Source organism: Chelon labrosus (genome assembly GCF_963514085.1).
Source record: "Chelon labrosus genome assembly, chromosome: 10".
In the NCBI taxonomy this organism is placed as follows: domain Eukaryota; kingdom Metazoa; phylum Chordata; class Actinopteri; order Mugiliformes; family Mugilidae; genus Chelon; species Chelon labrosus.
Genome location: NC_140360.1, coordinates 4,224,385 through 4,250,442, shown reverse-complemented (window position 1 = coordinate 4,250,442; position 26,058 = coordinate 4,224,385). Strand labels below are relative to the sequence as shown.

Sequence of the window (26,058 nt, the reverse complement as noted above, 5' to 3'; positions counted from 1 at the left end):
CTGCTAGTTTTTTGCAACATGGCTGAATATTTTTCCGATTCTGAGGTTGTGGATGACGACTTTTGTTTACGATGGACGTCCTTACTGTTTTGAGCCAGAGTATACGGATGAGGAGCTCGTTGAAAGGAGGATGCGGAGGCAGCGAGAGGAACAGCTGGCCAAAGAACAACAAACCGCTGCATGTCCGCGAATAGATAACAGGTCACTCCGGACTCAACGGGGAATAGCACTAGCGTATCATAACAAAATATTGGTGAAATAAATGAGTTTTGCAGCAGATAATGCTTTATTTAGTGGCTGCGTTTCGGTGCCCCATTCACTCCCACTATATGGATATACGCAGATCTAAATATCTTCCGAACGACTCCAAATGACACCAAAGTTATATGGGTGAGTAAACGATCGTATTTTATGCCAGAAATAAGGACCAGGTTGTAAAAAAACAGTAGTTCCCCTTTAAGTCTAGTCCATTGTCTCTTATATTGAGCTTTACAGAAGATGAAATCTTTGACTAACTCTGAAACCTGTTATCTAGGACACTTTATAATTCAGATGGAGAGTTCACAATTTTTTTTGGTGGCAACCTCACTGCATCCAGTTAGACCAGGTGGCGAGACAGGATTGTCACGACATCTTGTGGCAGAACACACCTCAAGACTATTGTATTTCCTTAGGTTGGTGCAGAATTGGAGGATACCCTGCACCCCTGCAGACGAACAGCAGCCAAATGCCCCCGGTGGAACAGTGTGTCACTTTGAAGAATGGCCACTGCAGTCCAGCTGTGCATGGCTTTTCTTGTCAGTGCTTACAACATCTCCTGCTACTGACGAATGACTCAGACCTCCCCCTGGGCAAACAAAGCTAGCAGCCGGTGAATTCTTTACAGCACACTGTCCTCTGCTAATGGCCCATTGTCAAGAAACGCATCACTGTAATGGAGAATAATTTATCTACCAGCTCGCTACCTGGAATAGGGCAGGGAGGTGGCGCGTGAATACTGTGATTTAATTATCAGGGCTGAACATCATGAGACGTGTGCTACGAGAAAGGCGCGGCACCGTAAAGGCACATTATGAAATGATCATGAAAACAGCAGCTGCTACGTCTACAACCTGCTCTGTTTTGGTGGAGGACAAATTTCATGTTGGCTCTACTGTGTGCAGGTAAAATGAGACGCGCACCAAGGTGGCCGTCAAAACGTTTTTCATTTTTAACAAGGAGTTCTTCTGGGGCCCTGAGTTGCTTTTCTTTTTATTGCACTGCACTGCACTGCACCTCTCCAGGGGCCAAGATTCAGTTTGAGTAAGTGATTTCAACACTACATCTTGGCCCAATGAAAGGTTACTATGGCTTTTAACAGTATCTCACAATACCAATTTTTACGGAAAGGCAATAAAAGAAAATAATTAGTTATATACTTCAATAGGAGACACAATTTCCCAAGGGATCCGACTCTTCCCGATGCTCTGAACAGCTTTCATGTTCATTTTAAGGCCTCCAACACTACTGCCAGCACCAGACTCACCTTACCACTGGGTGAGAGGCCCCTCAAGGCTCATTTAAAGTACTACAGGACATAGACACCGCAACCTACGCACGTGCGAGCCATTTATACCTGTGCGCTAGTCAGTCTGGCTTGCTCTGTAAAAACGCCACCACCCAAACGCTAGTTGGCGCTGTATCTTTTTTGTCTTTTAAATTTTGTTTCTACTTCCTGCTTCACAGTCAACTACGGTGACTGAAACTTTCGACGAAATTTCGCAGAAGACGAATCGTACAATGTTTGTATCTCCAAACTTCCTCAGTTAAACCTTTCCTCCATGTGTTCCATCTTTATTGATCCAAAACAACCAATTCGAAAATTGCGAAGCTGGAGAAGCAGCTGGAAATACTGAAGCGGAAACACGCTACTACCAAGCGGACCAATCACAGCTCTTGTGGTCTGATGCGTAGTTACATTTCTGGGGAGGTGCACATCAGGCTATGGCGTTACGATCTGCGTATGCTCTAGGCTGTCACCGTAGCTATCATGACTCAGTGGCTGCAGGACTCGAGCACGAATCAGTGGTAAGCAACAAAACCAGGTTATTTGGAACTGAACAGGCAGGAAATGAAGCAAGACTTACAACACAAGACTTGACAGCTGGGACGCTTGACAAACTGACCAAACAAACTGGCAATGACAAACACCAAACACAAGACTTAAATACATAAGGGAAGGACAACGACACAGGCGCAAACAATCAGGGCGGGGCTGCTGCAGCACAAGGGAGAACACGAGGGCAGGAAGTCAAGACACCTGAAATGAAAGGAGAGGGTAAGTACAACAAAATAAAGCAGGAAGACAAAATACAAGAAAACATGACCTCCATCAAGGACGAGACATCACAGTAGCTACAGCGTCAATCAGCGTCAAGTCAAACCCTGCAAGCCTGCAGGACCAGACGCCATCCCAAGCTGGCTCGTGAAGGACTGTGCACGCCAGCTGTCACCAGCTTTACATTTATAGTTTGATTAGAAGCACATTCTGAAATGCCGCATACGTACATACATACATGCTGCATCAACGCGCTACAGCCGGCTAACGCTGCACTGCGTTTCAGTACGCTCACTGTGGTGTGCCAATGCCTGGTTTACAAGAATCCCATCCATCTGTCTGGTTATGCTCCACTGTACCGGCAGAGCTGTGTTGCTTTGGCGAAATCCTCTGCGGGACGTTAGCTAACGATCCCATCAAAACTCGCATTACCGCTGAGCTTACCAGGGATTACACAGTACCGGGGGAGTGGGCAACACTGTCAGACACAGTGGAACAATGGGACACAGCAGGGAAACGGTGTTGACAGCTTATGAGAATTATTTTAAGTGTGCCGTCTTTATTTTACAGTAAACTATTTCTGCATGTTTTTGTTTTTTTTCCCCCATATCTGGTATTTGGATGATTCATGCGGCCACTGTCGTTACTATGGTAAGGAAGATACAAACCAGAAATTAAACCCCAGCTCTGTAGTAGTGAGTCACTGCGGCTGTCTGTTTCTTTCCGGACCTCTTAGTAGTTTAATAAGACGCTGACTACACAATTAAGACAGAAAAGGATGTTAAAAGAAGATGATGTCTGTCATAGATCCAGAGAAAAACAGAGGGGACGTGAAGTGGATGTGAGGCGGCATTGGTTTGAAGCCTTTTCAATGAAATATTAAGACTAACAGAGATGAAAGAGAAAGAGCAGTGTTTGCACCTCCGTGATGACTGTTGTCCAGAGTCACTCGACTGTGACTCACGTCTTATTAGTGGATGAAAAGCAGCGATTCAGTGGCTCCCAGATCGTCATCGGTTAGGAAATACTTGTGAGATCTTTGGTTCCACCTGCCGTGTCTCTGGTCTTTCCATCAGGACGCTGACCAAGGCTGAAAGGACGAAACGTTTCAGGTCTGGGTTCTGTAAAGCATCTTGAAAGAATATGTAACATGTTTGATGTTGTATAATATAAATTGAACTGAATTGTGTGGATTTTCTCCTGGTCTCGTCTGGCTTCCTGCCACAGTCCAAAGACAAGCACGTTGGGTTTATTAAAATGGTTCTGGTCACGGTTTTCTGGCATAAACCCCAGGCCTCAAATAAAGCACAATGGAAGGAGAGGGAGAGAGAGAGAGAGAGTAAGAAGTGTTTACGCTGAAACCCCCGTTGGTTCACAGAAATCGGTGCCTCAGGAGAGATGTCTGCAGTGGGAACCTTCCCTCTTTTATCCATATAAAACCATCCAATCTAGAAATAGCTTTGTAATGGCGTTGAATGTTATCATTACTTTAATATGCACATGGGAAGTGAATGACACTGACCATCTTGTGACAATTCAGTTGCTCTGCTGGAAAACTTTTGGACCTGGCATTCATTGGTGTGGATGTTACTAAGACATGTAGCACCCACCTAGACCAGACCAGGTACCCCCACCCCATAGCAATCACACTCCTTGATGGCAGCAGTCATCCCCAGCAGGATGCAGCCTGACACAGACACACACACAAAAACACTTTAGGAACAACTAAAAAAAAAAACATGAAGAACAGCACAAGGTGTTGACCTGGCCTCCAAATTCACTAGATCCCAAACTGATCAAGTATCTGTGGGATGATCCACAGAGGCCCCTCCCCCTCAAAGGCCCCCCACTAACAACAATCTTTTGCCAGACACCACAGGACACCCTCAGAAGGTCCATTCTCTGATGAGCCACAACAAGGGAGACCTGCACAATATTAGGAAGGTGGTCATAATGTTACGCCTGATTGGTGTATACCTACCATTGCCTATAATGCAATTCCCTCTGTAGAAACCGTGTTGCACTCATACTGTCTGAGCTGTTCCATTAGGTTTATATTTGTAAATCTGACTAAGTCACCCTTCTCCAACCTAACTGCACATCACTGACTCACACACACGCATTTCACTGGGTGTACAGTTGTGTTAACGTGTGAGACAACTTCATCGTGAGAACGCTGCAAACCATCTCAGTGACCTGCTGTTTGTTGTGGAGACAAAGACGGGCTGTCACGGCCTGTTTGTGCCGGCGTTGACACCCGCAGAATGACGGGTAATGATGTCGCTTTGTCGCCGCGTTTGAGCCGTGGCTCGCTCTCTCCGCGTCGCCGCCCTGTCATCAGCCAGCTCAGCTCAGGCAACACAACACAATCAGGGCTGTCACGTCTGCAGAATGGAACAGATCCGAGAAATTAGAGAATGTGTGTGCGTGTGAAAGGGGTTGGGGGAAGCAGGGATGCCTGATTATGTGTGTGTGTGTCAACAAGAGAAAGACGGGGAACGATGAGAAAGATGCAGTCGTACACGGATAGAACGCGCCCTGTCGGTTTGGGTTAATGTCGGCTATCTTGTGCCTGACAAACAGTGACGTGCCTGCGCGGCATCGCAGCTGTCTCTGCATATCATCATCATCACACAGATACACACACATGTTTTATCACCTCAGTTGTGATCCTGTTTGGTTTTTCTTTGTGTTTTCCGTTTCTGTTCTGAAAGTTTCTTCCTTTGTTTCCTGCTTTACTACCTGTGTTTTCCTGTGCTCCGCCCTCATTGGTGTCTCGTCAACCCCTCAGCCCTCGTCTGTATACGCCGATCAGGCATCAAGGCAATGCCGCTGGAGCTCCTTCTACTTTTAACAGACCATCAAAATTCAGTTAGGAAATCTAAATACTACGGTTAGCACTGATGCCTCACAGCAAGAAGGTTCCGGGTTCTGATCCAGGAACCCATGTTCTCTCCAGGTACTCCAGCTTCCTCCCACCCTCCAAAGACATGCTGGTTAGGTTCATTGGTGATTGTAAATTGGCCTGTCCAGGGTGGACCCCGCCTCTCAACCGATGACAGCTGGGATAGGCTCCAGCACAAAGACACACCAATCAGGCATAACATTATGACCACCTTCCTCATATTGTGTAGGTCTCCCTTGTGGTGACTCATCAGAGAATGGACATGGGCCTTCTGAGGGTGTCCTGTGGTGTCTGGTAACAGAATGTTGTTAGTGGGGGCCTTTGAGGGGAGGGGTCTCTGTGGATCATCCCACAGATACTTGGACCACTTTGGATCTAGTGAATTTGGAGGCCAGATCAACACCTTGTGCTGTTCTTCATGTTTTTTTTTTTTTTAGTTGTTCCTAAAGTGTTTTTTTTTTGTATGTCTATGTCAGGCTGCATCCTACTCCATCAAGGAGTGTCATTGCTATGGGGTGGGGGTGCCTGGTCTGGTCTAGGTGGGTGCTACATGTGGAAGTAACATCCACACCAATGAATGCCAGGTCCTGAAGTTCCCCAGCAGTTTCCCCCCATTGATGTTTCCTCGTGTTCCGGTCCTGCTCCCTGTGTTCCTGAGTTTTTGTCTTGCTGTTATGTTTTTTTGGGGGGCACATACCCCGCCGATCCTGCAGCACTTTTTGTTCCTGATCAGTAATTCTTTTTTCTTCTTTTGTTTCCTGCTCCTGCCTCCCCTCGTGTCCTGCGTTCGGATCCTGCCTCACCTCCCACTTGGCCGGATCCACTCACGCTCTCCTCTCAAACTGCTGTGTCACATCCTCTTCAGTTAAATGTTCTAATAACTATGCGGTAGACATTTGCACATTTTCCCACCCAGGTATCCGTTTATTGTTTGGTAAATTAACCACAGAGAAGGCCAAATCTAAAAACAATGTGCCTAAATGCATCACTTATCAGCATTTTCGTTTCTTTTACAAAACACTGTTTACAATTGTAAATAAGCCTTTGACGGGAAACAATGCGCCCACTGCCAAGTATCACAATGGCATATTTTCATTCTCTCTGGTGTAGATAAACCAAACCTGTCTTTACTCTGTGGCTAAATACACAGAGCATCTGTTATGCTCCGCTTTGATCAAGGCTCACGAATTAAAAGCGCAGGTTGAAAACAGAATTCGCTCGTTTCAGGTGCTCCCAATCTTTTCAACGGTGGCTTTACAGGGAAACTGATTAGTGGAGTGTGCAGAGAGAAGTAGCAGCTAGAGACTGCAGAGATGGAAAGAAACGGGGGAGAGAAAGCAGCTTGTAGCACAAGTCTTATTAACAGCAAAGAAATGCAATGTGAGTGCCTGCTGGTTTTGAAAGGATCCTCTGGATGAGGTTCTTTGATATCATTTAGTAGACATAATTCTGGGCATACTATCGATAAGGAAAAATATAAATTACAAAAATAATTACACATATGTCATATAATGCTTCTTGTGCCCTGATTCCGTGCTATTGATTCTTTTATTTTCTTTTACTGCTCGTCCCCTAGAGGGCTGCAGGGTGGTTGGAGCCTATCGCAGCTATCATTTCGGGGAGAGGCAGCGTACTCCCTGGACGGGTGCCCCGTCTATCACAAGGCTAACAGCCATTCACACCGACATGCGGCCGATTCAGAATCACCAATAAACCCGACAAGCCTTGTCTCTGGACCTTTGGGAGGGAACTGCAGCACCCAGAGATAAACAGGCGCAATTTGTTTTTTGGCGGAGAGTTGGTCTGGAGCCCCTCTGTTGGGAACTGATCGTGCTCCAACTTCTGATTGGTTGAATGGCTATACAGTTGTGTGCAGAGGTCTTTTTATTTCTCTGAGTCCGGCGAAACGTGGCCCATAATGTGAGCAAAATGGCGTGTGACACCAGACTACTCCAGACTACTATCTAACCCTAACCCTAACCCTTAAAGCCAACAGTCTTGTCAGTTTCAGTCACTATCAGTAGAGCTTCCTCTGAAAACACGACCCCAGTGTGTGAATTAACTTTACTTGGCTAGTCACACATTAAGCAAAGGCTTGAAGGTCCACATGGTGGCTGGTTGATTGCTGCTGCCATAAGACCTGCACTGCTGCAGAATGAATGTCGCTGCTGCAAAATGTCTGCTCAGGGGCCCTTCTAACTGACTTGTGAGCTATGTAAACCGTTTGCCACCAGTACTGTATGACCTTTACAGAAAAGAATGAGGTATAAAGAAACTATATTTACTGAATAGACTAGAATAGAATCCCCCTTTTATCAGCTGCATCGGGTCAGCTCAAACTGGCTCTCACAGATTTCCTTTTATACATTTTCAAATCTAAAACGGCTCAGCTCAAAACCCTATGGTTGTTATTTGCTGAGCCACGGACATGCAACTAAGAAGCTGTTTCATTTGACAAACTACAGAAGATGGTGAGCTAACAGGTGTAAGTGAGTACATACCACTGCCAGTCTGCTCTATCTGTTTTCTCTGTGTTTATGAAACCTGCTGCTGAAGTGGTCAGCGCTTTTTGGGGGATTATTTCATGCAATTGTGCATCCGAGGTCAGGTTCAGGCAAGTTTCGCCGTTGTAGCCAAGAGCTAAAACAAATGCCGGAGTCGGAGTTGAGCAAATTTCAGACTGATGCAGAACATCTGTGCAATACTTGGACAATGCCTTCCTACATTTCTACCTTAATTGCACAGAGAAGTGCTGCTTCATACTCTCTCTCCATTCACAGCATCACTTGTTGTTTTGTGCTCCAAACGCCTGTACTGTACTGGGTAAAAGGGCTTTTGTCCGCTCTGCACTTGTTGCAGAATGACTGGAAACTAACTGAGTTAATTTAACTGAGCGCTTTTAAATCCAATCTGTAGTACTTGAGGCCGGCTCCACAATATGCACCTGTTTTTTTTAATAATTTTTCTTTTGTTTGTGTTTTAACTGCGTAATTTTGTAACTCTATTTTGTATTTGCTGCTCCCTATCTTGTCCAGGACACACCTGAAAAGGAGGTTCTTCATCTCAATGGGCTCCTCCTGATTAAATAAAGGTTAAATAAATAAAAATTCTCTTAGTTCTCTTTAGAAATTCGCTTTAAATGCACAAATTAAAAATTGTATTCAAATGATGTGGGCCTCACAATCATGTAATGTTCCCCATTTAGAGACGTATTTTGGTCGTATTTGACCCTTGACCCCACGTTAAAAATCTTGTGATTGGAGCTGTTCCCATGAATCGATTGTATTTTCACTGAAGAATCAATCTGTTTACTAGGGGGTAAGTGTCGGTAAACCAGTATTTAATTGGAATCCTTATTTAATCAGAGAGAACTGAACACAAACCTCTTTTATTTTAAGATCCCGGAATAATCTTGTGTAGCTGACAGCCAAGCAGCCCCTCCAGAGCTATTAGCTCCTCTAGTCCCGTCCAGCCACCTGCTGCTCGGTACACAGCTAAATGAATCTACATACTGTACATTACGCACAGGGAAGTAAATGTCACAGAAACAGCGGGGAGCTCCGGGGTACAGCTGAGGAAATTGAATGTTCTGGACGGGTTTATCTGAGGAGAGGAGAGGCTGCCAAATATCAATATCAGCAAATTGTTCCTTGACGACAAGCACTTTATCACTTCGGCTGAGGTCGATGGCTGCTGCTGGTGGTGCTGGTGCTGCTGCTGCTGAGGCCTCATTGTGAATTTAAAGTAAAAAAAATAAAAAACACAAGTATCACAGTGTACACGCACGGTTCAAGAAGTTTTCCCCCAGCGCTGCAGTTTTACTTTGGAAACGCAGGTCGTGGCAGTTTCTGTGTTCATTGCGCTCAGCCCTGACTTTTTTTCAGATCTGTGTCAAAATTGATTTGTTTTATCCAGGATTTATCCGGTCTCATTCTGCCTGCGTTTGCAGAAAAGTTCAAGAAACGTGGAGACTGTGCCGCGTTGCCCTTCTGGGCTATACCTTCTACCCCTTTCTCTAGCATTTTACTTTACTCTAGTATTGATTCTGTCTTTTTGATGCATGTAAAATGCAGAAATAACTTTAAAGCATTGTTTCACCTCTGAAACTGACCTCAGCCTATTGCCTTGATTCCATAAACAAGGATAGGATCCAGGTCCTGTGATTGGTTCCAGGAGTTCAAGTTTTCATTAGAAGAGTCTAAGTTGCCGTGTCGCAGGGCTCAATCCAGTCCATTTCTCTTGTCATCAACCATGCATTGAATTTGACCGTTTCTATTAATTTATGAACTTTAATCTTCGTCTGTGTACAGTTGTGACAGTTCAGTGTTCTCCTGGGAAACTTCTGGACCTGGCATTTATTGGTGTGGATGTTACTTAGACGTGTAGCATCCACCTAGACCAGACCAGGCACCCCCACCCCATAGCAATGACGCTCCTTGATGGCAGCAGCCATCCCCAGCAGGATGCAGCCTGACACAGACACACACACAAAAACACTTTAGGAACAACTAAAAAAAAAAACATGAAGAACAGCACAAGGTGTTGACCTGGCCTCCAGATCCCAAACTGATCAAGTATCTGTGGGATGATCCACAGAGGCCCCTCCCCTCAAAGGCCCCCCCACTAACAACATTGTGTTGCCAGATACCACAGGACACCCTCAGAAGGCCAGGTCCATTCTCTGATGAGTCCTAACTGTTTTGGAGGCACATATTAAGAAGGTGGTCATAATGTTATGCCTGATCGGTGTAGACTGGCAAGACGCTATAAAGGAGAGAGATTATACATTTAGAAGGTAGAACAGAAACGATTAGATGTTGAAGTTATCAGCTCTTATTGGATATTACAGCCCAAATGAGTTTTACACATTTGTAGCAAGATGTGCTAAGAATCTAGCGTGTAATTAGACATGTGTAGCTTGTGCAATAAAATTCCTAAAAATTGCATTTTCTAATTGAGTTCTGCATTTTGACGGTCGATAAAAAATGGAAGGCGCTGCTACGGCAGTGTTCAATCATCCCCAAAGGACCCCGTGATGCACTGAGTGTGATCGATCCACAGTTTGCCTACGCAACTATACATCATACCATATAAATAGTCCGACGTGTCAAAACACTGCTCACTGGCTGTTGCACTCTCTGTCTTTGTCGACGGCAACATTAACTAACTCGGCCTTTCTTTCTTTACTAACACTCTCTGATTCTTGTCAAACCTAATATGATCTCTACTCAGTCACATCCAACTACAAATCAACATTTCTTTTTTTTTCCTTTTCTCACTGGGCTTCAAATCAAAAGCCAATTTCCTGAGTGACTTATTTCCTAAATCACCGTCTGAAGTGTGAAAAGGACAGGGGCTCACTGCTGCCAGCTTCCTATAACACGAGTAGTAAAAAGCCTAATGAGCCCCGGTGCCACAGGCAGATACTGTAATTAGGATTTTCAATTCCCGCCCTCGTGGCATTGCGACTATTCTTGGAGTGCAGCAGGTGCGACGCTGTCGTATGAATCACTTATTTCAAAGAAGATCTTTAAATGTCAGCCGCTGCAAAAGTGCCGGGCCAGGTGGAAAGAAAAGGTTTTGTGCTGCAGGATTGTTGAGTTAAGTAAAGGCAGGGCGGCGTGACGGCGTGGAATGAGACGGAAAGGTCGGGGAAGGAGCAGCTTCCTGTTCGTTGATTAGTCGAGAGGAGCCCCTTGACAGGTGTGAACTCGAAGCTTGAAAGTTGTTTGTTTGAGACTCGTGCTGCTCAAAAAGTTCTCCCTTGACTTTCGGTTCTCCCAAGAGAGGCACTTGACCTCTCAGCGCTCTTGTTCTTGGTGCCGGTGCTGTTCGTGTTCTGGTCTGCTCAAAGATGGTGATGTGCTGGCGTAAAGGAAGGTATGTGCACACCTGCAGGTATTCTGTCAGCAAACTGACTCAGTGATGTCCAAAAAGAAACAAGCTGGAACAAGGTCAACTGGACTTGTCGTCTGAGCGCCGTGGGGTTGAATTTGTTCAGAGCAAATGATTGATTTGTGGGTGGGGGAAGTTGGCCTTAGCTTCCAGGCTAGTTGGTGTAGTTGTTAGCACTGTCTCCTCACAGCAGAAAAGGTTCTGGGTATACCTTTCCTTTACCTGAGTGCTTCGGCTTCCTCCCACAAAGACGTGCAAAGACAGGCTTGGTGTCCACAGCGTTAAGAAGAGTATGACTATGTCTCTGTTACTCTTCTGTCCACCGAGCCTAAAAGGGCCCACAAGTTGTCAGAAAACGAGTGCTCTAAAAAGCAAAGTCTGTAGATTTGTTGTGAGAAATATATGCCCTTTGCTGTTCTGGAGAGGAGAAAGGAGTTCTGGAGGAGAAAATAAAAGGCCCTGTTCAGACCTTGCCTGCGTCTCCAGCCAGCTCTCCAGATCTCTGTTTCGCGCTCTCTATCCAAATAAGCACTTGACATCATTTGGGGAGCTGTAGAATAATCTAACAGCTGCTGTCTCTAATGGATCTCTACTGCTGTTTCAGAATCATGAACAGCACTGTTTTACCTGTATTCGTCATGACTTTGGCTTCATGCTTATTCATTCATTCATTCATCTTCTGTAACCGCCCGTTCCTGTGAAGGGTCGCAGGGTCTGCTGGAGCCTATCCCAGCTGTCATCGGGCGAGAGGCGGAGTCCACCCTGGACAGGTCTCCAGTCTATCACAGGGCTAACACAGAGAGACAGACAACCACCAATGAATCACCAATCACCAATGAACCTAACCAGCATGTCTTTGGACGGTGGGAGGAAGCTGGAGAACCTGGAGAGAACCCACGCAGACACAGGGAGAACATGCAAACTCCACACAGAAAGGAACCAGTCGGCCCATGGAAATCATAATCAGTTCCCAAACAGAGAGACTTCCCAGACCAACTTTTTGCGACACAAAAATAGTGGGTGGGGAAGTTGGTCTGGCTTGGTCTGGTGACGGGTATTTGGAAAAGAAATGGCTCATATTTGCATGCATGCATGTTCTGTGTTGCAGCAGGAGAGCATTTGTATCATGGGGGGGTCTCTGTATAGGATAAACCCTAACCTAACCCAAAGACAACTATTGACTTCTCTTGTAAGTCTTATATTACCTGCAATAGATTCATGAAACAGCATGTAAAAACTATGATGCAAAGCAATCTTGCTCACTCTGGGTTTTATTTCCTCTGCTTAGCGGCTGGATGATTCATCGACGTAGCGTACCAGATGCCAGAGGGAGTAAATAAACGCAGATTAAAGTAGCACTGGATTTTAGCAGAGTATTACATTCTTTAGAAATATTTATAGACGGTTTCATTTTATCATACCACTTTGATAAATGAGTGTTTCATTGTGTTGTTGTTGTGTGTGTGTGTTTTTCTGGCAGTGAACTGAGTTGTGGCATCAGTAATTGGTCTGTATAGCAAGGCCTCTCGCAGCGACAATGTGATTTTCGCTCTCGTGGCAGATGCTCTAGCAGCAGCGGTGATACCGGGATCCGTGCAGATACGTGCAGGTGGAAGCCTCATCATCGCTGCAGGATGAAATCAAATCATGTGACAGAAATGAGAGGCCAGTGTTATTAGGCCCAGCTCCTTGAGTAGATGCGCTGCCTGCCGGTAAGACAACCTCCTTCACATGTGGTACCCAATAAATGAAGTCGCATTTTAATTTAGCAGCTAGTCTCCCTCGATTTCTATCTCACCCCTCTCTGCTTACGTCTGTTTTTAGATTTGATTCAGACATCACTAGCATTACATGATAAATTAAATAAATCTGAAATAAGGCAGATGTTCAGCTCATGTCTTCAAGGTGTGAGGGATGCTGTGATTGCAAATTATATTGACATGCAATCACTTGCAATATTGAGGGATTCAAATCTGACTGGGAAGAGTGGTGGGAGTGGGTTAGGATACACCGATCAGGCATAACATTATGACCACCTTCCTAATATTGTGCAGGTTTCCCTTGTGGTGACCCATCAGAGAATGGACATGGACCTTCTGAGGGTGTCCTGTGGTGTCTGGCAACAGATTGTTGTTAGTGGGGGGCATTTGAGGGGAGGGGCCTCTGTGGATCATCCGACAGATACTTGATCAGTTTGGGATCTAGTGAATTTGGAGGCCAGGTCAACACCTTGTGCTGTTCTTCATGACTTTTTTTTAGTTGTTCCTAAAGCATTTTTGTGTGTGTGTCTGTGTCAGGCTGCATCCTGCTAGGGATGGCTGCTGCCATCAAGGAGTGTCATTGCTATGGGATGGGGGTGCCTGGTCTGGTCTAGGTGGGTGCTACATGTCTAAGTAACATCCACACCAATGAATGCCAGGTCCAGAAGTTTCCCAGGAGAACATTGAACTGTCACAAGATGGTCAGTGTTATTGACTTCTCCTGTCAGTGGTTATAATGTTGTGGCTGATTGGGGTATAATGCAGTTGAAAAATCCATTTCCATTTTTCCAACTTGAAGTCTTTGCTGTGTCTGATTCGCTGAACTGAACTGATAAAATAAGGAAATACAGTGTGTTTAACCTAGAAAGAAAGAAGTGTATAACCTATGCCATGGTGGTATTTATACAGTATATCGCCTGCTGTGTGTTTCCACAGTCTATTTCTGTCAAGTCCTCACGCTGAGAGCCGGCTCTTAAAGCGGCGCTGCAGGTCTGCGTTGTCTCTATTAACACGGCCGTCTGAGAGGAAGCTGCTCTCTCCTCTGTTCTGCCTCTGGTGTGAATTTGAAGCCAGCCTCCTGAACCCGCTCGGTCGCTCGTGCCGCTTCTCTCCACAGCCGGCCGAGTCCTTTCAAGCCAATAAACACTCTTTGCTGCTTTTCCTCCTCGAGGCGGTCTATAGGTGGAGTTTTTGAATGGACTATTGATTGACCCTTAGCCCCGCTAAAGAGGACGCTGCGAATGCTGCCGTGTATGCCTCGGTTCAAGTGCTGCTATTGACTGCTCTATGTGACTATATGTCAGTCTGCGTTACCCTGTGAGCTTATGGTAGCATGTAGTTAAAAACCATTTAGAGTGAATTTCCCATGTAGGTCAGGCATTCTCAAGAACGACTGGAAGAAGGAACTTTTTTTAATAGAACATAAGGAAAGAACGTCACCTTTTCTCGCCATCTTTGTGAGGACAAGTGATCCTCCTCGGGGAGCTTATCGATCGCCCATTGATGGCCGTTCATTAGGAAGAGTGCAGTGGCCTTTAAATGTCGCTGCAGGAGGTCCTCTTCTATCTTTTCACAGCGGCAGGAAGGCTGTCATTACAGGAACATGTGTGTCAAGCCGAACTATAGCACTGTAGCTTTTTTTTTTTTTTGTAAATGTGTCATTTCTACTCAGTATATTTCCTCTTTAGATTATTGCTAGATTATGCTTTTTTACCTGCTTTTCCCATCTATATGTTGTTTCACATGCATTTGACACCTCAACTCTTTGCACCCAACGGGAGTTTTGAATCCGGGTCCTTTAAGTTCCTAACCCTAACCATTAAATTCATTAGAAATTCTGTTGATACACACAAGTTAATGTGTTCAAGTTCCTGATTAGATGTTCTCCTTGTGTCTGCGTGGGTTCTCTCCAGGTACTCCAGCTTCCTCCCACCATCCAAAGACAAGGTTCATTGGTGATTCTAAATTGGCCGTAGGGTTCGGGTTAGCCTTGTGATAGACTGTGGAGACCCGTCCAGGGTGTACCCCGCCTCTCGCCCAACAGTTTCGGTTACAGAAGGAGTTCCAGATTTGGTTCAACTGGCATTGGGACATTTGAGCTGAAAGCCTTTTGACTATGTATTTGTGTTTCTGAGCAGATTGTTCTAAAGCAGTAGCACGGAGTACGACACAACATCACACAACAGATAAAAGCCTTGGATGTTGACTCGGTTCGTTCACGAAATCTGTGGCAGAAATCTACCCTGAAAGCGTTTGATAGAGCTGAAGATGAACGGGATATAAATGTGTTCTGAATCAGGCCTTTATTCACTCTCCCTCTTCCTTTCAACTTTTCGCTGTCGTCTTGTTTTCTATCTCCCTCTAAATGTCTTTAACGCACACTGTGCCGGGATTCAGGAAGCTTCTAAAAATAGCCGACGGCAAGTCCTGATGACTTCTCTTTGGTCAGGTTATGTAAGCGCTCTACTAACCTGAGTAGAGCCTAAAGGGGCCCACAGGTTGTCAGTAAACAAATGTTTTAAGATTTGTTGTGAATGGACAGCCCAGCTGAGAGGGAATTAAAAGGAAATCCTGCCAGGAATAAAGATGTTCATTCCATTTGTTGTTCTGTTAAGCTGTGCCGTGAGGAAAAATATCAAAGGCCCTCTTCAGACCTTGCGTTAAGATCTGATCTGGGCTATCCGACCTCTCCAGCCAGCTCTTCAGATCTCAATTTCGTGCTGTGTATGTTACTAAACACTGACGTCATCTGGGTTGCAGCTGCTGTCTCTGGTGGATCTCTACTGCTGTTTCAGAACCAAGAACAGCGCTGTTTATATGACTGTAGCACTCACGTTGAAGTTATTATTTAGTGATCTCCGCCCCGACGTTAGTTTTACCAACACAAAACTCCAATTACCCACCCAGGAAGTTTCCATACGCACCGTAATCTCTGCTAATAAAGATAAATAAAGACGCCACGGTGCCTCATACATCAACATGACCACATGCTGATACGTTATTTAATGACACAGTCACACTCCCGTTCTCATATTAAATACTTCAATTAGTTAATTCTTGTTTATCTTTATTCATTATTTAGTTAGTAGACACTTACGTACAAGGACAGAATATTTTAAAAGGCTCTCATTACTAATGAATTAACATCATTTACAGTGCTTTTTCCTTTTCAGGCACTTATTATACCATTTTTTTTTATTATTTTCTGAAACAATGAGGAAAAACTCTTTAATGTGACTCGCTGCATTCACACAACCAAAGGAATGCGGACACATGCGACCGCCAAATGTTGTCAGAGATCAGATCAGATCAGATCTCTTAAATGTGATCTCACTGTATTCTGGGGGTGTTCAGACCTCTCTTATATGCAAAAGGCCACTTGCTATCAGATTGCCCAAATCGGACCTCAATGCAAGGTTTGAACAGGCCCAAAATGTGACTGTTAGGACGAGACATTCCTCATTAGTTAATCATTAAATTGACTGACTTACAAATGTACTAATGTTTTCTCTGTTTAGAAGGATCCCAAACTATATATTACCATCTTCTTGTTACATTATGTCCTACAGAATAACTCAGCAACCACATGTTTGGCCAAAAAATTTGTGAAAATGTTCATCTGATTATCATTTTATATAACGGGATACATATTAGGCCATAAATATGTGCATTTCTGTGAAAACAGCTCTACAAAAGACAGACAACTACAGAGCTATGCTAGATGTTGAGATAGCCCAGGCTAACCTCCATCGGTTTTTATCTTTAGATGAAGATTATTCACTTCGGCATGATTAAACAAAAAAACAGCTAAACTCCTGCTAAATCTAGCAGCATCTCAGCAGATCGTATCAATTGCCACCTTTTTTTGACCCCTGTAAAGTTCGTGTGAAGCTTCATGTAGGCTTTGTATTGTGTTTAAATGTGAATATTAATGATAGGAATGCAAACGAAAACCATATAGAGCCTGAGGCAGAAGCAGTTAGGTTGAGAAAAAGGATGGAACCAGAATAAGATGTAAAATCTTAATGTTATGCTGTTTGACTGCTGGGGATTATTACTTATAGCCATAGACCAGTGTTCTGTCAATGTAAGGGGTGCAGGGATGAGGCAGTATCTACTGAAAAACATCATGGTCCATTTGAACTAATGAGTTAAATAAATCTTTCTCTGTTTGTTTTAAAGATGCTTAACTGAAATACATTTCCGACCGGTTCTTTTCCTTTGAAGGACAGAAACATGACTTAATGCAGAACACAGAGCATTACTGTTCAAAGCCAAAATGACCCTTAAATGACGCTGATTCTACTCTGATCGTTTGAAAAATCTATTTAACGAAACATTTGATCAAATGTAAGAGTTTTCCATCATTTCGATCTTTCTGTGCCGTTTCCATTGCAGGGATGAGTCCTCCATTAAAGGGGCATGCAAATGGATGAGAAGTACTGAAACAAAGAAGAGAGGAGGAGGAGGATGAAACGATAAAATGACTGGCAAGAGAAAAAGGGAGAGCGAGCGAGGACGGATGAAGCAGTCAGTTAGAGCAAATGCCAGAAAAGGGAGGGACAGAAAATGATGAAAGTGGAGTAAAAGTAGCCGTTAAAAGAGCAGGCAAAAAATAAAAAATAAAAATACACGAAAGGAAGAAAATGACGAGGGACAGGCAGCAGGGTATCTACAAGAGAAGGACGCAGACGGAGGATGATGAAAGATGTTGTGCTGTGGAGGAATCAAGGCAGAAGACGGCGTTAATACATCAGAGGACAAAAATATAAATATATATAATAACTAATGTGGAATAAGTCCCATGCATTCACTTTGCCCCCCGTGTCTGTGGTTGCTGACGCATTTACAGCTTTTGTGTCTCATTCAGATTTATTTTTTTATTTTTTTATTGTCTCTGCTCGAGGCGGCGACTCGGTTCCCTGGCTTTGAAAGTTGACGGATTTTCGCAGCGCGGCCACCCCATATTAGCGGCCTGTAGGTTACGCCGCGGTTGCCATGGAGTCTCCCAGGGTGACGGGCAGAGAATAGAGCAGGTTTCCTTAATTAGAGGAGATTGCACATGATTAGACGGCGGCTGCAGGGCCAGGAGATGATCGGCGCTGACACACACACACACACACACATACAGTAACAGTGAGACGCTGCAGGTCAGAGGTTAAAGCGTGGGTGTCAAGCATCCGCAGTCGGTAAAAATTGTTGGAGACTCATCATGTCACACTGCCAGCATATCTGTATAGTTCAGTATCAATCTTGACATCTGATGTTAGTTTAGTTTTTAGTCTTCTAAACATAGACTGTATATAAATATGGACAACACGTCCTCACATCCTTGCATTGGCCAAACTGACGCTATTTTCCCGGGGGATGTGGGGGGCGCCATCCTACGTGACTGCTTCAGGGAGCTGGTTGGCGTGGCAACTGGTAGTCATCATGATTTCACATCCTGTTTCTATCGCGCCAAATAACCAACTAAAACAAAAAATTACGGAAACAAAATTGACACTTGAGCATGCGTAAGTATTATATTAACTACCTAAAATGACAGAAACCATCCTTGAAAAGAAATTATTTGATGTGTATTTTAGTGTTTTAGTTCGGCCCAAGTCCCGCCCACTAACATGGAGGAGGTGGAGCTTATGACCTATACTGCAGCCAGCCACCAGGGGGAGCTCTACTTGCTTCGGCTTCACTTTAGAGGAGCTGTTCCATCACCCATTTTTATACAGTCTATGCTTTTGACCTGAAAATGTGTCTCATTACAGGTTTGTTCCAGTCAGAGCTTACCAGTTATCAATAAAATTTTTGTGCCTGCCTTTGCTCATGAGCTTTGGGTAATGGCAAACATAAGGAGACAGAGTGTATGTCCTTCTCAGGGTGGTTTGGTTCATCCTCAGCAACAGGATGATGGGTTCAAATGAGTGGAGTAGAGCTCCTGCTACGAGTTTCTGTATTTGCATGTTTCATCTGCAGAGTAGGTCTTGTCAGAGTGGTTTGCTTGTGTTTAAGGTACTTGCAGTTGAAGCTGCAGGTTTCTCAACCGCATCGGGATTTGAGTTTACACAGCAGGGCCAAAGCCCAGGAAGAGACCTCTCCAGCTGTAAAACCTTTCTTCTTCTCCTTCCTGTGGTTTGCTACAAATGACCAACATAACATCACGTCTGTGGTTGCAGGCTTTTCAATCATGCTGTGATGACATTCCTACTGAAAAGGCCAGCATACTTGACCAATCATTGGTCAAGTATTGGGCCTCACAATCAGAGCTGTGAGGCCCAACCCTGGAAATGCATTAAACCTTCAGAAAGTACTGCCTCTGGACTCAAAAATTTCCTTTGGGGAAAGTTCTTTGCAACAGTGCATTAAGTTCTTTACAACTGCTCTTTTTTTTCACTACATAAAAGCACCACTACTTCAAGTTTTACAAACCTGATTTTATACTTCCCCTGCAGTGATTCATTCTGATTGTTATGCATTAGCACTCTCTGGTCTACCCATTTGTCAACCGGGTACAATGTAATCTAATTTATTTGATTACAAACGTTAGTTGAGTTGTGGAACAATCAGTGTTTGGCTTCATGCAGGGGGGTTAGATACCGGGGAGTGAAGGATTGGGGCCCGGTGGTTTGAACGAATTCCTTTTATTTCCTGAATAATGCAAATGAAAGCGGTGCACGCTACTGCTTTTTATTTATACACGATGTTACAAGAGTGGTTCAGTTCTCTATCATTTTTTCCCAGAATGTTTTTGCCCCGGTGTCTGATAAAGGATTAAATCCTTGCCGCATGCTGCATCTTTGATTCATTGCCTGATAAAAGCCAAAGTTCCACCAGAGAACGCATTTAAAAGGAAAGTTTTAGATATCCTCTAGGCTTGTATATTTTTACTTTTTAAAACCCGGCAAAAAACAAGTTATCATTTCATTGTACAAGAAATGCTTATTACACTGCTGTGACAAAGAGGATTTTGGGAGTGCACAAGCACAAGGAAAAGCAATTTCGTCTTTGTGCTGTGTTGGACTGGCTTACACATCCTCATCCTGCGTGTGAACTACTTACTATACATACATGTGCATGTACATGTGGCTGATATTATATATTTGAGCATCTTCCTTTTCCCCTCCTCGTTTCCTCTCCCTTTCCCTTGTTTCTGTGTACTTTATTGTAATGACGCTGCAGTATTCATTAGTCTTTATTTCCCATTTGACACAGACACATTATGTTAGAACCTGGCAAGTCTAAATGTTTCAAGTTTGATTATATTAAACAAATTAAACTAAATTAAATACATATGAATTTTAAATGAGCCATTCACTGCAATTCATTACCTTGAACGCCACTATAGGTTAGGAATACCTATAGTCAGTCCAGCACAACAAGTAAATATATTCCCTGAAACTTTCCATTGACATTCATGATCCCCAGAGGATGACACGTACTGGCTTTAGGGAGCTTTTAACATCTTATTCAGCATTGTGACCGGGTTAAAAATATGTGTTTTTATTTATTTTTTATTTTTTGCCTCTTGGTGCTGTGTGCTAAGTGTGTTCTCTACAGGTCACCTTAAAAATCATTCATTCATTCATTTTCTGTAACCGCTTATTCCTGTTAAGGGTCGCGGGGTCTGCTGGAGCCTATCCTAGCTGTCATTGGGCAAGACAGGTCTCCAGTCTATCACAGGGCTAACACAGAGAGACAGACAACCATTCACACTCACACTCTACGGCCAGTTTAGAATCACCAATTAACCTAACCAGCATGTCTTTGGATGGTGGGAGGAAGCTGGAGTACCTGGAGAGAACCCACACAGACACAGGGAGAACATGCAAACTCAACACAGAAAGGCCATGGAATCGAACCTGGCACCTTCTTGCTTTGAGGCACCAGTGCTAACCACCTCGCCACTGTGCCGCCCTCACAGAAACCTATTAAAGGTCATTATATTCTACAGTGGTAATAAACAGAATTGCATAATGCAACAAGAAATTTCTATTTACAGAAGCTTTAGTGGCCCTTCACTGTTACACTGTTGCCGCAGTGTTGGCGGTCAAGGCACAAACTTGATCTGGAGTTAGTAGTATTGTAGATGTAAGTTAGGCTTTTTGCGCTGATAACGTAAACCCCTTTTAACGCCACTTATTATTTTTAATTGGGCGCATCTTTGTTTGGGAAATCAGGAAGCGATTAAAGCAGCAGTAACGCCGTGGAAAGCAAGCAGAGTCTAAAGTGCGGCGGTTGTAGTAAAGCATTCCCCCTGCAGAGGGCAGTAGTGTGTCCCATCAAAACCAAACCACCCGCCAAAAAAAAAATCCCGAAAGCAAAGAAAGTGTTTTTGTGATCAGCAAGTTCAGCTTGAAAGCCCCTCCATGGTTATCTTGACGAGATCTAGGTTATTAATGAGAACAGAGTTACCACCTACAGCTGAGAGCATGTTGATAAGAGTAATAAAAACATAAGAAGTATCTCTTCCAGGTCCTTTTAAAACTGATTTTAAAAAGTGTGTTTAGTCTGCGTTAATCGTGCATTAACTATGGAAACCCTGAAAAAATTTTGATCAGTCCAAATATAAACATCGTTTATTTTATGTACAACGGTAAAAACTGGATTTACTCACTCATAGCTGCAGAACTGTGCGAGCATGGTAGCGTTGCTAGTGACAGATTTATTGTTGCTTTGTAGTTCACAGCTTAACTCACAGCTCCGTGGCTCCGTCATGTGTCTGGCTGAGACTGAGACCATCACCCTCTCCCTCTCCCCCCTCTCCCGCTTGCCATCACTCCCCTCCTGCGTCTCTCAGTTCCCCTCTGCTCCGTCACGTTCAGGTTGTCACAACTTTTAGAGTGCTAATGGGCTGTTAATCCATAACGCTGCTGTTTGCCCCCGCCTCTTGCCTGCCGAGGGCTCGGATCGGGGTGCAGCGCGGCGCTCGTGTTACAAGATAATGCAGCATCAGTGTGGAGGTTTTCAGCCTGATAAGGGGAGGAGGGCGGCGCTGTGTTTGATGTCTCTCCTCTTCTCTTTTTTTTTTTTCCCTCCACCTGCAGAGTTGCAGCAGGAGCATGTGTTCGCTTGCTCAGCACTTTTCCTCTTGCCTTTCCCTTGTTTCTGTGTACACTATATTACCAAAAGTATTCGCTCACCCATTCAAATGATCAGAATCAGGTGTTCTAATCACTTGGCCTGGCCCCAGGTGTATAAATTCAAGCACTCAGGCATGCAGACTGTGAAACAAGACATTTGTGAAAGAATGGGCCGCTCTCAGGAGCTCAGTGAATTCCAGCGTGGAACTGTCATAGGATGCCACTTGTGCAACAAATCCAGTCGTGAAATTTCCTCGCTCCTAAATATTCCACAGTCAACTGTCAGCTCTATTATAACAAAATGGAAGCGTTTGGGAAAAACAGCAACTCAGCCACGAAGTGGTAGGCCACGTAAAGTGACGGAGAGGGGTCAGCGGATGCTGAAGCGCATAGTGCAAAGAGGTCGCCGACTTTCTGCACAGTCAATTGCTACAGAGCTACAAACTTCATGTGACCTTCAGATTAGCCCAAGTACAGTACGCAGAGAGCTTCATGGAATGGGTTTCCATGGCCGAGCAGCTGCAGCCAAGCCACACATCACCAAGTGCAATGCAAGGCGTCGGATGCAATGGTGTAAAGCACGCCGCCACTGGCCTCTAGAGCAGTGGAGACGCGTTCTCTGGAGTGATGAATCACGCTTTTCCATCTGGCAATCTGATGGACGAGTCTGGGTTTGGAGGTTGCCAGGAGAACGGTACATTTCAGATTGCATTGTGCCAACTGTGAAATTTGGTGGAGGAGGAATTATGGTATGGGGTTGTTTTTCAGGAGCTGGGCTTGGCCCCTTAGTTCCAGTGAAAGGAACATTGAATGCTTCAGGATACCAAAACATTTTGGACAATTCCATGCTCCCAACCTTGTGGGAACAGTTTGGAGCGGGCCCCTTCCTCTTCCAACATGACTGTGCACCAGTGCACAAAGCAAGGTCCATAAAGACGTGGATGACAGAGTCTGGTGTGGATGAACTTGACTGGCCTGCACAGAGTCCTGACCTGAACCCGATAGAACACCTTTGGGATGAATTAGAGCGGAGACTGAGAGCCAGGCCTTCTCGACCAACATCAGTGTGTGACCTCACCAATGCGCTTTTGGAAGAATGGTCAAAAATTCCTATAAACACTCTCCTCAACCTTGTGGACAGTCTTCCCAGAAGAGTTGAAGCTGTAATAGCTGCAAAAGGTGGACCGACATCATATTGAATTCTATGAGTTAGGAATGGGATGGCACTTCAGTTCATAGAATGAGTAAAGGCAGGTGAGCGAATACTTTTGGTAATATAGTGTATATTCTAATGCCACTGCAGTAGTCGGGAATGTGTGCATGTGTCCTTGGAGGAAAGTCGTTTGGGAAGTTTCTCCAGCACGGGGACATAAATATTGCTGATTGCTTGGATGACTATAGACAGATAAAGATAGCAGACAATGACAGCTAGACCAATGCATTACTTTCCTCTGCAGTTTGGAGAGGTGCTGGCAATAATTTTCCTTGGCCACATTATTCCGATGAGCGAAAGGTCCAGAAAAGCTGTTAATATGTCTCCTGTGTGTGTGTCTCTCTGTCTGCAGATGGGAAGGTGTATGCGCTGGGGGGTATGGGAGCAGACACAGCGCCCCAGGCCCTGGTCCGGGTGTACGAGGCGGAGAAGGACCAATGGCAGCCGATGACCTCCATGCCGACGCCGCGGTATGGAGCCACGCCCTTCGTTAGAGGAAACAAAATCTACATGATGGGTAGGACATATTTTTAGTTTTGATGGCCTTACAGGACCTCATGTAAAGATCATAACTGCTAAAAAACATTCTTTAACATTCTGTCAAACTGTACGTGTGTCTAGTTTGCGGTACAGCTAAAGATCGGTAGGAACCAAATGCGAGACGCACACAGGAAAGAGACCGGATCAGATACCAAAGGCAAAATTTGCTGCCGTCACTAAGCGGGATAAATCCACATGAAGTCGAACCAAAGATGATCCAGTGAAATTAATCCAAAGAAAAATCCCATGAGCAAACATCCAGGTACATGTGGTGAGCACTGGTTGTTTCATCGTGTTCCCTGGCTCAGTGAGATTTGACTTCTTTTTGGCTTCTTGATTGTTTTTCTTGCACTAGTTCATGCTGGATTACCTTTTTGTTGAACTCTGTTTGGATGACCTGGCTTTCGGTTTATGTCACATTAAAGTAAAAGTATTTAAGTATCCAATTAAACCATTGAAACAGAAATATTATACTTCTTTATTTGTTTGTTTGAGAAAATGAGCCAATATTACGTATCTGTGAGGTGCAAAAGTATGTATGCTCCTGGGATTAGAAGTTAATTTCAATGTTAAATTACAGGCCATCTGTTTAGAAGTGTTTCCAATCAACGTGATGAGACTCAGGAGTCGTCAGTTTAAGATTAAACCCTTGATGTGTCAGCAAGAAAACGTCAGGGCTGCTTAAGGAAACAGGAATTTGTGATGTTTGGAGGCAGTTTAACCCTACCACACGGAGATTTGCAGAATAAGATAAATAAAGAAAAATAGGATCGATAGATTAAGATTAGGGATCTTTATGGAGACTAAACTCATCCACACTTAAAAGACCAATGAAACAAGACATTTTGAAAGAAATTCTGACCAATTGGAAATTGATAAACGGCAGGGGTCTCATATAATGTTATGGGATGTGTTAAAATCAGTACCAAAAGGATAGAATAGAATAAAACTTTATTATCCACCAGGGTGGAAAATTGTCTTCGGCTCACACACAAGAACACAGAAGACAGACAGTACTAAAATACAAAAGATGACATAAGTACAGGCACACAGGATTGCATGGACACAATATTAAATACACTAAAGCAGTGAAATAACAGTTCAAGTTACTATATGTGGACTGGTCACTTAGTTGAGTTAAGAATGCCAATGGTGTTAAGGATAAAAGACTTTTTAAACACACCCATGGCCAGAGGGGCTCTAGAGCGACTTCAAAAGTTCAAACTGATTAAAAAGAGGAAAGCTATCTGCCAGGATCCTCATAGCTTTCCTCCCCAATCCTGTTTAATTTGTTCTTGCACTTACAGCTTAAGTGACCCAACCAAGCAGAGAGACAAAATGTTAGGACAACTCTCTATGTGTGCAGTAGGAATCACTGGACTGACACCAAGACAGCTCAGTCTTCTCAGAAGGTGATGCCGCTGTGAACATTTCTCCTCAACTCAACTCCTCAACTTGTGGAAGTGTATGACGGCACCGGACAAAGGAGCTTGTTAAAGAGCTCAGAAAAGGAGTTGTCGTTGCTCATCTGGCTGGAGAAGGTTATAAAACCATCTCTAAGGAGTTTGGAATCCACAAATAATCCACAGTCAGACAGATTGAGAAGAAATGGAGGAGATTTAAGACAACCGCTACCCTCCACAGGAGTGGTCCACCAACAAAGATCACTCCATAATAGTCTGAGAGGTCTCAAAGGAACCCAGGGGAACTTCTAAGCAGCTAAAGGCCTCTCTCACATTGGCTAATTCAGATTCAGAAAACTTTAGTTGTCCCCGGGGGGCAGTTTAAGGCACAGGTGACGTGCAAGTACAGACACATTATGTTGATGTTGACGAATCCACTGAACAACCATGGTGTGATGGACAAAGACACTGCTCTCCAAAAGAAGCAGTTAAACAAACCTAACAGTGATTAAAAAACAAAACAAAAAAAAAAACAGTCTATGAACTAAAATTAAAAAAAAGGTGTTTCTGTCATAGAAACAGTGCTGCGTCGCCATGACAACTGCAGCCACACTTAGCTGCACATATTGAGCAGGCTTTTCCTTATTTCTGTAGCTAATGTTAATGCCACCTGTTGGTTTAGACAAAGGAGGGAATCTTATAGCGCCCTTAGGATCCATATTCTGTCCTACAGTAGACTTACAGTAAATCTGTCTCTTCATTCCTTCACATTCCCTCTCAGTCTGACAACACACAGCGCTAAGTGCAGGGATTCTGTAGAGTCAGCATCTTCTCCCAGGACACAAGTGGCTGGAGACGGACGACATATCTGAGTACTTTGGGATTTGGACCTTTTTTAGTCTACTCCATCAGTTAGATCACAGAATATACAGTAAGAGGAGCAAAAGC

At 44.2% G+C, this 26,058-nt stretch overlaps 1 protein-coding gene across 1 annotated transcript in view; it reads left to right on the top strand.

The window, feature by feature from the left end:
- The window catches only part of klhdc8b (kelch domain containing 8B), a 124,640-nt gene that overhangs the window by 49,408 nt on the left and 49,174 nt on the right, over nucleotides 1–26,058 (top strand). Inside the window, exon 2 of the mRNA XM_084552793.1 lies at nucleotides 23,520–23,684. Coding sequence (XP_084408919.1) covers nucleotides 23,520–23,684 — 165 coding nt within the window. The remainder of the gene's footprint in view (nucleotides 1–23,519; nucleotides 23,685–26,058) is intronic.